This window comes from Centruroides vittatus, unplaced genomic scaffold (assembly GCF_030686945.1).
Source record: "Centruroides vittatus isolate TY-2023 unplaced genomic scaffold, ASM3068694v2 contig_300, whole genome shotgun sequence".
Classification (NCBI taxonomy): domain Eukaryota; kingdom Metazoa; phylum Arthropoda; class Arachnida; order Scorpiones; family Buthidae; genus Centruroides; species Centruroides vittatus.
Window position 1 is genome coordinate 1,639,426 of NW_027121917.1, and position 17,366 is coordinate 1,656,791.

Sequence of the window (17,366 nt, forward strand, 5' to 3'; positions counted from 1 at the left end):
GTTGATATGTGTTTTTAGCTGGCAGCACTGGCGCGATCATAAGAGGGTACTTAAGGACGCGCCAGTATTTGAACGAGACTTTTTTCCTATCGTGAGTGGTAAGTTTTGCTTGTTTTTCTGAGGTCTGTGTTGTGCTGAATCGGAACGTTTTGAGACGAGATTAACTTCCGAAATATAATGTTTTTTTGTTTTTATATTTTTCAATATATTTATTTTGTTTGTGAAAAATACAGTAAAGAAATAATTTTTAAAAAAATTCGTTTGTCTTAACATTGACAAAAATTTAACGCAAAGCGGCACGCAACGAAGAGAAATTTCAACATGGAATAGATTAATTAAACAAAAGAAATGAACTCCTCCTGAATTTAAATTAACCCCCTCCCTTTGGGATGTTTTTCTACACATACTCATTCTTCGGGGGTCCTTCGAAATTTTTAAGTGCAGAAGGGGGTCGCGGACCAAAAAGTTTGAGAAACACTGCTATATACAAACAGAATAATAATGTATAAACAAATCAGGTAATGAACTAACTGCGATAAACTGCGAAGAACAAGTTGACAATATCATATAGAAATTTTGTGATAACTATTTAAGATATTAAAGAAAGAAAAATTTTAACGCTTTTATTAGTCACCTTTTTCGAGGTTTTTTTTTTTTAACTCTTTCCGCCCTGCGGGCACTAAGAGGGCCTTTTTTAGAAGGCCCATTATGGGTTCGGCCAGGCCCACAATGGGGCGACCGGGTGGTGAGGGACGGGGCCCGACATATCCGAACGGACCACCCCCCGAAAAATTCCTGGGGATTTTCGACCCGTTCGGATTCGATCCCGGGTCCCCCAGAGCGGTAGGCTGCCACCTTGACCGCTCGGCCATCCGGCCGTCGTTTTTCGAGGTTGGGGTAGAAGATGGTGGGCGTAAGTCACCCCTAAAACATCATTAAATTGCATTGTCTTAGATATGTCTTCAGCCTCTATCTTGATTAGAACGGGATGAAATTTAAGTCATTACATGATTTGAGGACGATACAAAGCAAGTTAAATAAAATATGATGAGCGATAGTGATCACACTATAAAGCTTCCGATAGAATTCGATGGGAGGTAATACTATCGATAGTATCGCATTATTTTGCCCGATTTATAATTAATATTTTTAAATTTGTTTAATTTAACACTTTCCGTTCTGTTTTAGCTGAAGGAAGGGGCCCGACATATCCGGACGGACCACCCCCTTAAAAATTCCCGAAGTTTATCGACCTGTCCGGATTCGATCCTGGATCCCGCAAGTGGTAGGCCACCCACCCAGTTAATGAGTTCAAATATTCGACGCGAAATCAAATCGGAACACAAAAATAATTCATAATCTTATTTATCACACAATTTCAAGTAGATATTATTATCTAAGAATGTGGATCGACCTTTGCTCATCGATTAATTCTTCGATCTACTTTATTCTAAATAATAGCAATTTTTTATTGGAATGACGTCATCAAAATTTAGAATCAAAAATAAAACGAATGATCGTGCAAAAAAATTAACGGTAATTGTATACAGAAAAATAATAAAAAATTACAGTAGAGATCTGAAGGAATTAAGATTTTATCATCTATTGTCTTTATCACTATACAGTATATTAGGTAGTGCTTTATTGTATCATTTCTTTTATAAACATTCCATAACTAGGTGAAAAAGATGCCGATCAAAAGTGACAAGATCATTCGTATGTATTTTTCTATTTTTTTCTATATAAATGAATTTATTATAATAAATAAAACGAATAAGTAAATTTGTAGATTAAAACGTCGTCAGATTTTTGGAAGAAAAAGAACTATTTAAATAATTACACTATAGAATTGTTTGTATAGTATTAGAGTATATTTTAATAGAAGCAGTTAACAAAAAGTTTCATTTAGCGCATTTTAGAAATAATAATTACTTCTAGAATAATTTATAAATTATTTAGTTGTAATCAGAATAATAAACGTAGAATTATCACTTATATAAACTATAATATTTTGTATCTCAATATTGCCAGCAAATTTAAAACTACATTTTTCTAATATTTTAAAAGTTTAATTTTACACATTTTGAGAGTATAATTTTACATTAAACTTTTATTTCTAGTATATTACAAATATCAAGCTGTTTACAGTAAAATAAGAATCAGGAATTTATACTAGTGCTGGCAGCGAAACCGGTTTGGTATCTGATATTTAAAAACAAGGTTTTACCGAAACCGATTTTGTTGAAAACCGGTTAATCGATTTTGAGAATTTACGGCTTTTTCTAGCACTGATTTATACCTTCCGCAAAATATATACAAATAGCAATAACTTCGCTTACATCTGAATATTTTCAAAGTACTTAATTTTACTTAAAGTGACTTTTTAAGGTACTTTGTAGTTTAAGTTTTTAATTTTAGAAAGACAATGACGTTATCCCAAGACATTAACTTTTTTAAAGCAAGTACAAGGTGTCTATAATTAAAATTGACGTATTTTAAACAGTTTTCAGCGAAAACTGCTTAACGGAAATGTATGAATAATTAAGCATATACTGTATATAATTTTAGTTATCAACAAATGAGTTCCTAACTTAGATGTTAAGCCGTAATGTATTTTATAAAATTTTATATGCTTGTAAATGTATAAAAGTATGCCTATAAATATTTCGAATCTTAACCTTCGTCTGCACTTGTCCAATTTACTACAAAGACTGCAATCGTGGTCATGAAGACCCTGTTTAATTTAGGCTTTGAAAAATTTAAAAATGAATTTGTACCTCAAAACAAATGGTATTAATCTTTATTATTTCACTTGTATACGATTTTGTTTGGCTATTCTTTTAATAGGCTATTTTTTGTGAATATGTAAAACGAATATTTTTTTGAAAACATTCGAAATTTTAAATTAATTCTTTTTGCTATTCTTTAACAATATATTTTAGAAAGCAAAATATTTATATAGTTTTCTCTAAAATCGGTTTAATTAAATAAAAAGGTAAGATAATCATTTCCATGCAGTTCTACACATGTTTAACTCATAACAATGTCTATTTTATAATATATTCTGCATAAAATATATCTTTTATTAATTCTATATTATTGAATTTTACTTGTTCAAATGATTAGGCCTGCAGTTTTTTTAATATGTATGATAAGAGACCGTTAATATGTTCTCTTTCAAAGTTAAGTGACAGCATTTGAAATTGAAATAATTGAATATTTTTTTTATAATATATAATTTTAATATTTGTATATTTTTGTTAATAATTAGATAGAATTTTAAAAGTTAGTAATTTTAAAATTTCCATATCATTCGACAAATAATTATATACTAATGTTAAAAGGAAATGTAATTTATTTGCACATATTTAACCTTCAAGAATTTGAAGTAGATTAAAGAAAAAGTAAATACTACAAACAAAAATAATTTTAAGATTAAAAAGAGAAAATTAGTTTAATAAATAACATAATTGCAGATTCGTGATTATCGAAATTAAAATGGCAAGTGTTCAGTTCTAAATTGAAGCGCGAATATTATATTTTTATTAAAATTCAGTTTACGCTTGAGTTGAACTTTTTGTTCTAAGAGGAAAAAAATTAAAGAAAATCACTATGAAAATACGAAATCTATTTATTATGCTTTGGGGCCGTCCATAAATTACGCAAGGGCAATTTTGGCCATTCTAGACCCCACCCACCCCTGTGTTGGCCTAAGAAACCCTAATATTTTCTTTGATCCCCCTCCCCTTCTCTATCTTACGTAATTTTTAGGCATGATTTTATAGAAATATTTTAAGAAAAAAATTTTTTTTAATGAAACCCTAAAAACCTTAGGTCCAAAATATATAATTATTAATTAGTTAATTAATATGTACTATTATTTATAAAAGACTTTGTGAACAAATTTAAAAATATAAAAATTTAATGAATTCGAAGTGAACAATTTATTTTAAGAACTTTGTTTTTTAATTACTAACAATCTTTTTATTATTAATATCTTTAATCAATGTCATAATATTCATTTTTATATCAATTTTAATTTTCACAAAAGGACACAAAAAACTTTGACAGATCGATCAGCTAGTGCACATGTAAACAAAAACGTCATACAAAATAAAACAAGAGAAAATAGAGAGAAACTATCAATACATTCCGTTGCCATATTGATTACATCTTGGCTAAGGCCAAGAAAATAAACTACATGCTGATAAAATGTGCTAGGTGCACCTGGGGACTAAATCATAAAGCTTGTAAAACTCTATTCAATGGGGTAATTCAACCAATGCTACTTTACGTGGCCTCATACTTTACTCTCGGATCATGTAACTAGTAAAAATTCAGTAGCAAGTAAATTACTCGCTCTGCAAAGATAGTTTGCCATCAGAATTTCAAAGTGCTGCAGAACTGTTTCTACTAATACCTCTGATTCTAGCAGAGCTCCTTCCTTTGCCACCGTATATTGTAGAAAAGGTTCTAAACTACTATATCAGAACTACAAACATCAAGGCTCAACAACAGTCTCTACTCCTTTCTACGGCTGTTCATATGCTACCACATTGCAATTACCTACTATCTCTGATCATCACCCTGTAAACAGAGTTATCCCCATGGTACATTTGGTGTCATCTGCTTCCCCCATGGATAACCATGCAGACATTAATATCTACACAGATGGATCTAAAAGCCTTCTTTATGTTGACTCAAGTATCTGTATTTTCCTCCAAACTGACATATTTTTGACAAAAATATGTTAGAAGGTACAGATAACCTCACATACCTCCATCTATCAAGCCGAAGAAGATGCTGTCTACCAAGTTGTTCAGTGGGCCACTTCACTACCAAACAAAACTGTCTATCAACATTTACAGTGATTCTCAGTCTGTCCTAAAAGCTCTATTAAATTCCAATTGCAATAGCAATAAAATCACATATATCCAGCACCATATTAAAAATCTTGTAAATAAGATAACTTTTGTGTTTGTTCCTGGCCATTTCTGGCATACCAGGAAACGAAAAAGCAGACTTTCAGGCTAAGTCAGCGGCAAAGGACAACTGGCTTGGACTACACTCAGATCCCTCTCTTACGTAGCAGCCTTAAAAATTATATTCATGACAACGCTATGCAAAAGTGGAATTAACAATGGTTGAATGGCAGTAAAACTGATAGAATAAGAAGACTATTTTCCTAGTGTTGAATGCAGGTTTTCATCACCACTTAGAGATTTAACGTTTGCTACTGTTCAACTACTTACTGAGCATGGTAATTTTAGAAGCTACCTGGCGATGTATAAACTGCTTCTTGCTTTTGATCTTTAAAAAACCTAGACATTATCGACCATATGATTTAGCATTGTCCAATTTACGAACAAGATAGATTTATTCTGAAATTAGAAATCTTTACGCTTGGTTTCAGGTGGCTATGTCCACTCGACAAGCTTGTTCAGAAGCCACTGTTTGATGCTTTTTACAATTATGTTAAAAAACATGGAAGAAAAAACTATTTCTAATATCTAGTTTTACATTTTAGTTTTCACTAAAAACCGAATACTAATTTTATGTTTACTTTATGTCATGTATTTTGGTTTATGTATTTTTAGTGTTATACACCATAGGAGTGGTGCACTTATTCTAATAAAAAAAGAAGAGAAAGAGAGAAACCACCACACGGCCTTTCTCCCATGATAAAAAATGTGTAGAGCGTGAGTCTGCTTGCGTTATTATTCTATCACGTCACACGAGATGGCGTTAGTACGAGCGTTCTAAATAGAAACCGCCAAATTGAAGCCAAATTCAAAACTCCACCACTCAACGAAATCAAAAAATAAGAATATTACGTAAGACGCGATTTATTACCCCTACCCTTGAGTAAGAGACGGCCGGATGGCCGAGCGGTAAAGGTGGCAGCCTACCGCTCTGGGGGACCCGGGATCGAATCCGAACGGGTCGAATAATCCCCAGGAATTTTTCGGGGGGTGGTCCGTTCTGATATGTCGGGCCCCGTCCCTCACCACCCGGTCGCCCCATTGTGGGCCTGGCCGAACCCATAATGGACCTACTAAAAGAGGCCCTCTTAGTGCCCACAGGGCGGAAAGAGTTAAAAAAAAAACCTTGAGTAAGAAATCGTAAGAAATCCTTGACCCCCATCCACCCCAAAATACCTTACGAAATTTATGGACGGCCTCTTTCCTATATTTACTTAGATGATACGTATAATTACTTTATTCATGTCAGAAATAAACAATAGGGCTACATACTTTAAAGTTATCATATCCTTCAATATGAGACGGCCAGTTAAGGCCCTACTGCTCTGATGATTAGAGATCGAATGCGAGGGTCGAATAATCCCAAGAATTGGGATTTTTCGATCCCTTTTGGACGGTCCATCTAGGCCAAGGATGGCGAATCTATGGCAAGCGTGCCCAAAATGGCACGCCAGAAAAATCATCTGGCACGTAACGTATCATACGATTTCAGTTTATCACTCGTCTTTTTAATCATCCTTTCGGTTTATCACTCGATCATCCTTTTTTAATCAACTTTTTTACATTTATTCTAATTAAAGCATATTCATTTCTTTGAATGTCGTTATTCGAAGTCTGAAACTTTGATACGCATAAACAATTTTAAAGATAAATATGTTTACTACATAGTATGCAGACTCAAAAAGGTTAGCAATCACAGATCTAGACTTTGAGAGTAGAGATGAGTTTCATAAAAAAAAAAAAAAAAATGTAAATGCTAATAACAAGTAAAATCTTCATTAAGTCCGACCCCACTCAGATATGACATCCCTCTATCTCTCCAATCCTTTGATCTTTAACCACCAAAACATAATAGCATCTATTTTTCTACTATACAAACCTTTCCAAAATATTAGAAATTTTCGAAAAAGGCACAGGAATTATTAAGCTTCAAAGTGGGTGAACAAAATCGTACTCCACACAAACATACACTAATATTCATGCATATCATCGGCATGCGGTGACATTTGATTATAGGGAATCTATGTTTCCATAAAAATGTTAAACAAATACTGGAAATGACAAAAATAAACAGTTTATTTCAATTCTAAAATAGATACATTGACACGAAACAAAGATGTAAAAACTTGTTTTTATTATTTTATATAAACTAACTATTTGACAACTTTTTCCGCAAAGTCGTTAATTACTTTATCATAAAAATCGCTCGTCGTCGATTCCATCAGAGTATTTGAAAGCTCTTTTTTTATTGAAAGCAAGACTAGTGACGACAATCTTTCTTCCCACTGACAAGTGAGTGTTCCTTGCAAATGTACGAATTTGTTTAATAGTTGGTCGAAAAACTGCGCTCAACAGACGCACTGGTAGATGGTACCGTAAAAATTAATGATATTAAATCATAATTCTGTTAGTACATCTGTTCGGATAGTCATTAATTATAACATTTTTTTATGTCTAAGAGTGACTTGCCAATATACTCTGGACGTAAATATAAATATTGTAATTCAAGTAATTTAGATAATAAATTCTCCATAAAATTTACTTTAAAGACTTAAAACTCGCTTCGGAAAATTGTTTTTCATAATATTTAAAATTATTAACATCTAAAAGTGAAAAAAAAATTCTAAAGATTTTGTTTGAAAATTTGTCAATATAATTTTAATTAAATATAGCTTTGTAAAGAAACATAACAATATTGAATGTCTTTGCTTTTTAAATCTTAAAACAATGCACTTAGTCAAATAGCTCCCTACCAGTGGCCAATGGATGGAATCATTGGAAACGTTTATGGATATTTTAGTGTGTAGCATCTACGAACTAAACCGCGAGAAGTTGGTGCTCTGTAAAGCGCATGGGCGAATGTCTGTAATCTGACTGCTTTACACGATTCAAATATTTTCGCCGTGGAAGCTATCCCGTATTCGACAATACGGCACTTCCATTGGGAATATGCATATACGAATTTATATTCGAATATTATCATTGTTTTTCACATGTATTTTATTACAAAATTCTATACAATTAATATTTTATTATAATCGCATTAAGTAATTCAAAGTACGTTGAAATATGAAAATAATCGCACAATATGTATTTATAATTTAGAAAATACAAGGGAGGCGGCGCTCCACTGATACATATCACAGAAAAAAATTCCGAATTACTTTTCATTTCTCGACGTTTCAAAGTTCCCGCGTTCCAAAAAATCTTGGGGGTCATTTTTGATTGATCGTTATATTTTCTCTCTGCTATATACCGGTATAACAGCCGGGAAAATAAAAGGTCTTCTTAGAATAGCTTTTCATTGTGGGCCTTTTTCCATCCACAGGGCGAGAAAAGAAATATAATAATGAAGGAATTTTTCTTTTATTCAAGTTAATATAAATATATATTCAGGTGTATATATATCTATATATTTTTATATATAATTTCTATATTTATAATTTAACCAAATAATTTTTAAGCTAAGATGGAACTTAAAATTCTGTATATCTATGTTGTCTATGTAAAATAGTATTTAAGAGTATAGTTTATTTTTATAATGGAACTTTCATTAATACATTTTGTACAGCATAAAACTTTTTTAAAAACTTAACATTCACATCCAAACTAAAAATATAAGATATATAAATAAAATTTACCGACGTTACAAAATTGTCTTCGTGTTTCGTTGTTATAAACACCAGTGACTATCAAAAACAATTTTCATTTGCGGAGACGACCTCTTACTTGGGGCTACTCCTCCTCAATAAAATGCAAAATGGATAAAAACGTCCTCTGGCGATTATGCCAATACTATAATTCACAATAAAGTTCATTAAAATTAAAGACAATTTTGTAGCTTCGGTAAATTTATTTATATAGGCCTATATTTTAAATACCTTCAGCCAAAATTTAATTTTAAAAATATAAGATTAGAAAAAATTGAACTATTATTTTTTGCAATAATTTTTGTACCATTCATTCAGTAAACACGTGGCTCGAGAATTTGCATAAGTGTAAACGTACTGTACTGTACATTAATGCTTATATGTATAAATATTGTTATGAATATTATTTAATATTGAATTATATTATATCATCAAATATATTTTTTGTTTTCTTACTGAAAAAATTTATTTCCTGTTTTTGTATTATTAAGTTTTTATGTCACTGCTTTAAAATATTTTTATTTAGTTAAAATTATAATAAATAAATACATATAATTAAAATATAAAAGATTCTTCTCCAATTGAGCTGTATATTACAAAGAAAGTGAAATTATTATTATTAATAGAATATAATAGAGAGAAAAATAATTTATTTATATTTCTCAAATATATAAATATTCAAAAAATAATATCAAAATAAGTTTTAAATAATTCTCGATTATTCAAAAATAACTTCATTCTAATATTCCGAACGGAAAGTGTGAAAAGTAGTACTACAAGTCAAACACAAAGCCGAAGTGAAGGTGCTAATGCGCAAACGACTCAGTATTGTCGGAAATGCTGCAACACTCCACATTGAAAACTTACCCGCTTCCAAACATCAACGAAACAATTTCTTAATTTCCTGCTATCCACAAATAAGTAGTAAGTACTACACTTTTCGTTATTAACGTTCGGTTAAACGTTTCTAAAAGTCACTTGCTGCTAAAATTGTGTACAGAAGACAATGTTTGCTTTCTGTGTAATGATATAATTATAGAATACGTCTACTGTTATTCTGTGTTATTGCAAGTAGCTTTATCCCTTCGATATTTTTAAATGTTATGTCATAAATGTCTCGTAAAATTTTTTAACATTCAAAGTTATCTATAAATAACTGGAAGGTATAAAACCTGGTTCGATTTAAGTTACTTTCGTAACTAGTTTTATGAATTTACACAAGGAAAAAAAATATTTAAATTAGATATAATCTACAATGTTAAAATGATCGTAATTAATTCTGTAGATAATCAAATGTTTTATTTAACTTATATTTACTTACATTTTGTATAGTTAACATCCGAAATTAAAAATTTATTTATTAATTTTCGCATAACGTTTTAATATTTTATTTATTTTTCTTATCATTTTTAAGTGCAAGAAAGTTCATTTATACGTATTTCAGGCGCCATTACTTGAGCGTCTCTCCCTTGAACTGGTAGAGGTACTAAAATTGACTCAGGCATGAATTGAAAAAGATTACATTACAGTAAACGAATGACAGTTTTACTTTTGTAATTTTTAAAAATCCGTTTTACTAATTATTTAGAATATATAAGACAATTTTTTTAAACGTTAAAACAGATAAAATGGAATTTGAACTATTTATAAATATAGAAATAGAAAGTAAGTTTCGAAATCATTCAATGTTATTAGAAAGGCTAATTTTATTTCAAGCGTAACTGAATGGTATGATGTTTGAAATTTTATTCTGAATCGAGGTTAACGGTTACCAGGTGATTACACATTGATAAATATTTGTTCTATAAATTTTCTTTACGATTTTTTTTTTTCATTTTATATAGACTCAGATTCTTAGCTATGAAAGATATGAGGTGGTTAAGCCCTCGGCTTAATAGTGCCCAGCCTATATGCAGTATATATAATGTTTTCACTTTCATCACATAAACTTAAGCTACTGTTACTTATTTTTACATTTGAACTATATTTATAGGCCTTGTATAGGCTGACTGAAAACAAAGCAAAATACCAATCAAAATTTTCTCAGTTTCCCTCTTTAGCCCCCAATGATTTATTCCTGGCTACAAGACTGTATAGAATTCTCAATTTTATGTTGTCAATAACAGTTCCTAAAGTTATCCTCTACTTGAGAAAGCTTAGAATTATTAAATTTATTATAAGTCCAGTAAGGGAATTAGAAAATAAATGTAAATTTTAAAACTATTTTTATAATAACTTATTATTTTCGTAATTATAAATGTATTGTCTGTGATTGTTTTTAAATGTAAACATGTTTGCATTTGTAAACGTTGTGATTAAATTTATAATGTTAAATGTAAAATATTTTATAAAATTTATTTGAATTGTATTCATAAAAGTAGTAATGAATCCAAATAAAAGTTTATAGACATTTATACTGTATATTCCTATATCGTGGTGTTAATGACCTACTTATTAGATGTCATTGCTTCTCAGGAATACGCTTCGTGTTTACTGTAGTTTAGAAAAAAATTTAAATCTACTTTGAATCGTTGATCATTATTCAGATCGTAATAAGTCAGTATTCTAAGCAAATTAACTGTTGTGAAAATTAAAAGTACTTATACTAAATAAGCGTTTTAATTTAATTAATCTGTTCTGTTTTATCCAGATACTGTTTAAAATAAATGGCCTTATTTCCTAGAAATAACCTATAAATTGGATAATTTCCTAGTATTGTGAAATTTATTGCTAAAAACAAGGAAAAATAATAATAATTTGAGAAAAATAATCAATAAAAAAATTTATTAATTGATATTTATCCCGCAGAAATAATTAGGATCTGTGTGCACTTTTTGGTGAATAAAACTGATTTTCACAAGATTAAGGCACAATTTTTGAATGATTATGTAGGCTTATATATTTTAACCTTCAAAATTAATATTTTTTAACGTCGGAGGATCTTAGAAGGAATAATGTAATTTGAATGTATTCAAATATTAGATCCATTAAATGGTATTCAAATTTTAATCTGTAGTCTTACAAAAGTTTTATTTTATTTGATCGCAAATTATTTAGCTTTCATCTATTATATGCCATTAATAGTTAACAGTTACACACCTCACACAGTTTAACTTTTAAAATCGCTTTTGTCTCGTAAAATTCGTAACTTGTTTTAATGCTTATTGTATAAATAATTTTAAATGCCGATGTAGATAACTCTCTTAATTGACATAATACTTATTGAACTTTTTAACTAGAACTTTTTAACTAGAACTTAGCGATTGAACTTTTTAACTAGAAAAATGTTTATTTAATGTTGTTATTGTAAATACACTACGAGTACAGTTTCAATATATGTTTTTTTTTTTTTTTTTTTTTTTAGTTTTTAATTTATATTTATTATTAGTTTATTATTAACAACAGTCCACAAAAATATTTATAATTTTTTTCAATAGGCCCTATATTTATTATTTTAACTTATGCCTTCGTTATAAAAATAAACAAATCAAATTTTTATTGTGACAGAAAATATTTTTGGTAATTTGAAAATGGGTTATCAAATTGTCCAGTTATTTTTAATTAGTTTGTTTACGCATGGGTGATCTGCTGAGGAGAATATCTCCCGGAAGAACCTCTTCTGAGCCAGTAACAACACTCTAAATAGTTTGTGACACTCTAAATAGGAGCCAGTTTCGGCTCCTATTTAGATGTCACAAACGTGAAGAAAACACGAAGAACTCCACTTGGCCATTCCGTTGATGAGATGTGAACCCACGGCCAACTACCAGGTTTTATCCAGCTGGCTACTGATGGGCTTAATTTTATTTTTAACTGAGTTAGTTTTTAGGATTAATTTTTTTTTAAACTTATCATCATCATCATCATCATCATCATCAAACGGTTAAAGTATCTGAAATGATCTACTTATACGACTTAAATATAATTATTATTTTGTAATATTTTTTGTCAAATTTTATTTTTTAAATAATTTTTATATTTTGATTTCCAAAAAAACAAACCACATTCCACATAAATTCATTCATATGAAGGCGTCATACTAAAAATAATTTCGAAAGTTTGAAGAAATATTGCGTCAGGTTGCCATCTGTACAATAATTATCCTATTTGTACGATTGTTTCAGGCGCCGTACGATGTACGATAATTCCAGAAATATGCCTTACTATCAAAATAACAGTTAAATATTGAAAAATCCAAATCGCGATAACCATGTTTTACGTATCGCCTTGTCATTGATGTTTTGTCTTTTTTTTTTTTTTTACTCCGGTAGAAGTCTATTAAATTTTCGGAAGTTTTTACTTACATTGTCTACTGCTGTATATTCTCGATTATAAAGCGCACCTTTTTCGTAGTTTTTGAGACTGCTAACTGCTTTACTTTTAGATCGACCGATAAAATGCTGAAATTGATGTGCAAAGAAAATTTGTACAAATAAACGTTCTGTAGAAATGTTATTATGCTTCTACTTGTACAAAATATAGGCAATACATTAATACATTTATTACAGAGTAATTTCCATCTCGTGTGCTGTCTAGAACTGAGTCTTTTTATGACATGGGGAAACGTCACTCCAGGAGTGGACTAAAAATTTTAGATGGTCGCAAAAATTTGAAAAAAAACAAAAAAAAACTAAAGTTTATACAGATGAAATAAGTATATACGAAAGGGAATGTGTTATATATTTGTTAATGCTTGATATGTTGAAATTGTATGGAAAAAAAACCGTAAATTTTAGATTTTGCCCTTTTAGAGATTTGTTTTGCACCATATATTATAAGGAAGAGTCGTGAAAATTTCATTGTAAAATGGAATCTAAAAATTTTTTTGTTGTAAGAAGTGCTCGCAGATAAAAAGTTTCTGACATAGGAAATCCAGTTTATATTTCTACGGATAGACGGTGTAAGTGTAACGGATCGAGATGGGTGTACGGTAATTTTAAGTGAAATACGATAATTTCAAGGGGCAGATACGATAATTTTCTCCTGTAAGTTCTTAAGAATATGCAATTATAAATTCAGAAATTTGAAATTGAAAGTGTTGAAAGGTCATCATTTTTTCATCAGATGCCAAAATTCAAGCTGCTTAAATAATATTTCATACTATTAATATATTCCTCGATCAAGATTAAAATTTCATTGCATTATTTATCAGTTTTATTATAATCTAATAATTTGAATATATATACTAACAACATAGAAAAATAATAATTTTATGGCCTATTATTCTATGTTTGCTAAACTAGTATATTACGTATTGATCAGTTGTTGCAATTTATTAATGGAAAAGTTGATTACGAAATCCATTTATAGTTTAGAGATTTGCTTTATAACACATTTTGGATAAAATATGAAAAAAATACATTTCAGAACTGTATTAAAATGATGAAGTGAAATTTTAAAAGCCTTAAATATTATTATTGATTCGATAAAACGGACGTGGATACTCAATTTTGTTGTGTAATCTGGACAATAGAATATGTCCTTGAATTTTCGCTCGAATGCCTTCATTCGACTTTTACTTTATCTGATGAAGAATTAAAAGCCTACTTGTTACGGCCACGTAATCAAAAATTTTCATCAGTTTTCCTATTTTAAAGAAACGGTAGGCTTTTATTTCAGTTTACTAGTTTTGCTATCATATTAGTTATAATCAATTTATAAATAAGTTATAAAATAAATTTTATAAATCTAATCTTAATAACCAGTTTTAATAGAAGTAGAGTTGAGAATGTTAAAAATTGCAAAATATACTAAATAAATATACTGTACTGTATAAACGTTTGATAATCAATTTAAAATATAAAAGTCATTTAATATATTATATTTTTATAAGCAGTATTTCTTAACTACTGATCTGCGGCTAATTTTTTAAATTTGCAAAAACTACAATATAAAGAAAATACAAAAAATTACAATACAATAAGAGAACTTGTTTATCTAAAATGTTTAACGATTTTTATTGCTGATGTTGAAATATTTTAATTAGACTTAAGCAATGTTGGTATGCCAAACATTGGTACATATAATTACATTTAGAATAATGAATTATGTACATATTTTATCTAATTAGTAAAAAAAATCAAGAGTAAAAAAATTAAACATATTACTTTACTTTGATATATATTAAAGAATTCTACAGCTCGTTTCACAAATCTTGTCCGGACTGTAAAAATGCGCATGTAGTAGGGACCAGTCTACTTAATGAAGAGAACGAACTGTATTTTTGGTAATTTACAAGGTAACTGTGCATTATCAAAAAGTAGCTTCTTGAACTTATAAATCTTCCAGAGCCCGAACCGCATATTGCCTCGGCCAATATACAGTATATGAATTGATCTATTTGTACGTAATTTTTTTTTTTACCAGTTTCTAACAGAAAAGTTATTTTTATAAAAGATATTAAGTTATCCTTTTTAATTAAATAAATGTAATCTGCAACTCTTATTTAGTGTAATGGCTTCTAATAAGGCCATTTTAGTATTTTTACTAAAAACAGAAACGAAAAAGAATAAAGATTTTTATGTTTATGCGTCGTATTAGTTATTTCTTTTTCCGTTTATGAATGAACGGGCACGATGTATTGCAAATCAAGAAAAGATTAAGGCTCTAGTATAGTCTGTCATTAAGATTTATATGTCTAACATACAGTATTAATATTCTACTTAAAAAAAAATGTAGCCTAGTGGTCTTTTGTCAGTTTTTATTTATTTATTTATTTTTTTTTGTTTTTATTTTTTAATAACATGCATTTGTAAAGAAAATGCTGTGTGTTAAATATAACAAATGTGACTTTGAGAGATTCCAAGACAGCATAGAATTAATTTACAATCAGTTTAAAATAAATTTTAATTAAGTTAGAATAATTATAAATAAAAACTCTTGATTAGTTAAGTCGTGATTTTTTTTTCACATCAATAATTACTCTTATTTAAAAATCCATCAACAAGTTACTTAACTTTTCTCGAAACATTTAAAATTTTGGCGCCACCTGTTATGATATTTTATTAAAATAATTTTTTATATTTTTAACTATTATAAAATGGCAAAAAGATTCATTTTGAGGGTAGGAATGGGTTTTATATATATAAATGTAAATGCTAACTAATAACGAGTAAAATCGTCATTAAGTCCGACCCTACTCGAGACATGATACATGACCCCCTTTATCTCCCTACCCCGTCGACCTTTATCCACCAAAATTTAATAGCATCAATTCCCCTAATACACAAACCTTCCTGATAAATTTCAGAAATTTTCGAAAAATAGCACGGTAGTATTAAGCTATAAAGAGGATGAACAAAATCGTGTCCCTCTCACCCCCCATACATACACTAACATCCGTACATAGAGGGGGGAAAAAACACAAATTTTTTTTTTGCATTTCTCTACGTTTCGAGGTCTTCTGAGTCCAAAAATGTAAAAATCTTGTGAGGTCTTTTTTACCGATCTGCCGTATTTTCCTTCTATTATATGTAAGGGGCCGTCCATAAATTACGTAAGGTATTTTGGGGTGGGTGGGGGTCAAGGATTTCTTACGATTTCTTACTCGAGTGGGGGGTAATAGATCTCGTCTTACGTAATATTCTTATTTTTATTTTTTGATCTCGTTGAGTGGTGAAGTTTTGAATTTGGTTTTAATTGGGCGGTTTCCGTTAAGAATGCTCGTTGTACTGACGCCATCTCGTGTGACGTGATAGAATAATAAACGTAAAAATGCAAAAATAAACTTAGATTATGTTTACCAAAGATTCTTCAAGTCATATAAAAAAGCACATGCCGACAAGAAAAGTGATAACGTTCAAAAGGATGCAAATCTTGTATGGACCGAAGCAAAAGCTCGATATGGCACTGATACGAAAGGGTTCACTACTTTTATACAACGTATAAACCATTACGACACTCAAGATAAAAATAGAATAGTAGGCTTATTGTCGTATTTTAGTAAGGTATGTTGTATATAAGTTGCTTTTTATACTTTTTTGCTTTCTTATCAATAAAGTGGTTATGAACTTGATATATATATATATATAGGCTAATTATTTTTTATGAAACAGAATAATTAAAACCTAGTGAATCAAAAGAAAGAGTCTGAAATCGTTTCAAAAATAATAACTAATTTGGTCCCTAACCAACCTAAATAATACTCAACGTCGATGCTTTTTGCAGTAGGAAGAGAAGTTTACTGTTGAAAATAGTATATCTTCTCCAAAAGCTCATAAAAAAAAACATACAAAGCTCCAGCTCAAGATGAGGCCGCTGAAAAAGTTACAAGTTTAAAAAATAAATTGAACATTCAGCTTTTAGCTCGAGATGCCAATCTAGGAGGAGGAGACACGTCACTAAATGAGATTAAAAAAAACCAAAAATGAACTAGACAAACAGAATTGGATAAAAAAAAAACAAAAAAATGCCAATTACGAGCAAAAATTCAGAACTGCTCAAAAAACAAGCTGAAATCGATATGTGAATCTAATGTGGCTGCAACTTCAATTTTAAAATTAAAAAAAAAAAAAAAAAAGCTGGGAGACCGAGCATCGAAGAGGAGCAGCCGGTTTTGTTAGAAACTATTACGGAAATAGCTTCTTTCGGAGGTGCAACGCACGATCGTCGCCACACAGATGAAATAAGAGCATGTAAAACTCTCGACGAGTTGCATACAAAACGTTTGGAAAAAGGTTTTAATTTATCTAGAAGCGCTACATATTTGCGACTTCTACGAAATTCTAATACCATC

At 29.8% G+C, this 17,366-nt stretch overlaps 1 protein-coding gene across 4 annotated transcripts in view; it reads left to right on the forward strand.

Moving 5' to 3' along the window:
* The first annotated feature begins 1,494 nt into the window (after positions 1–1,494).
* Positions 1,495–17,366, forward strand: part of LOC136972685 (uncharacterized) — a 39,241-nt gene continuing 23,369 nt past the window's right edge. For 2 of the 4 annotated variants that reach the window (XM_067267290.1, XM_067267293.1), the window contains exon 1: positions 9,426–9,556. In XM_067267290.1, the coding sequence (XP_067123391.1) occupies positions 9,442–9,556 (115 nt within the window). In that variant the 5' untranslated portion in view covers positions 9,426–9,441. Of the gene's footprint in view, positions 1,717–9,425; positions 9,557–17,366 lie in introns of those variants that run through there. The other 2 variants (XM_067267292.1, XM_067267291.1) reach the window with 2 other exon arrangements.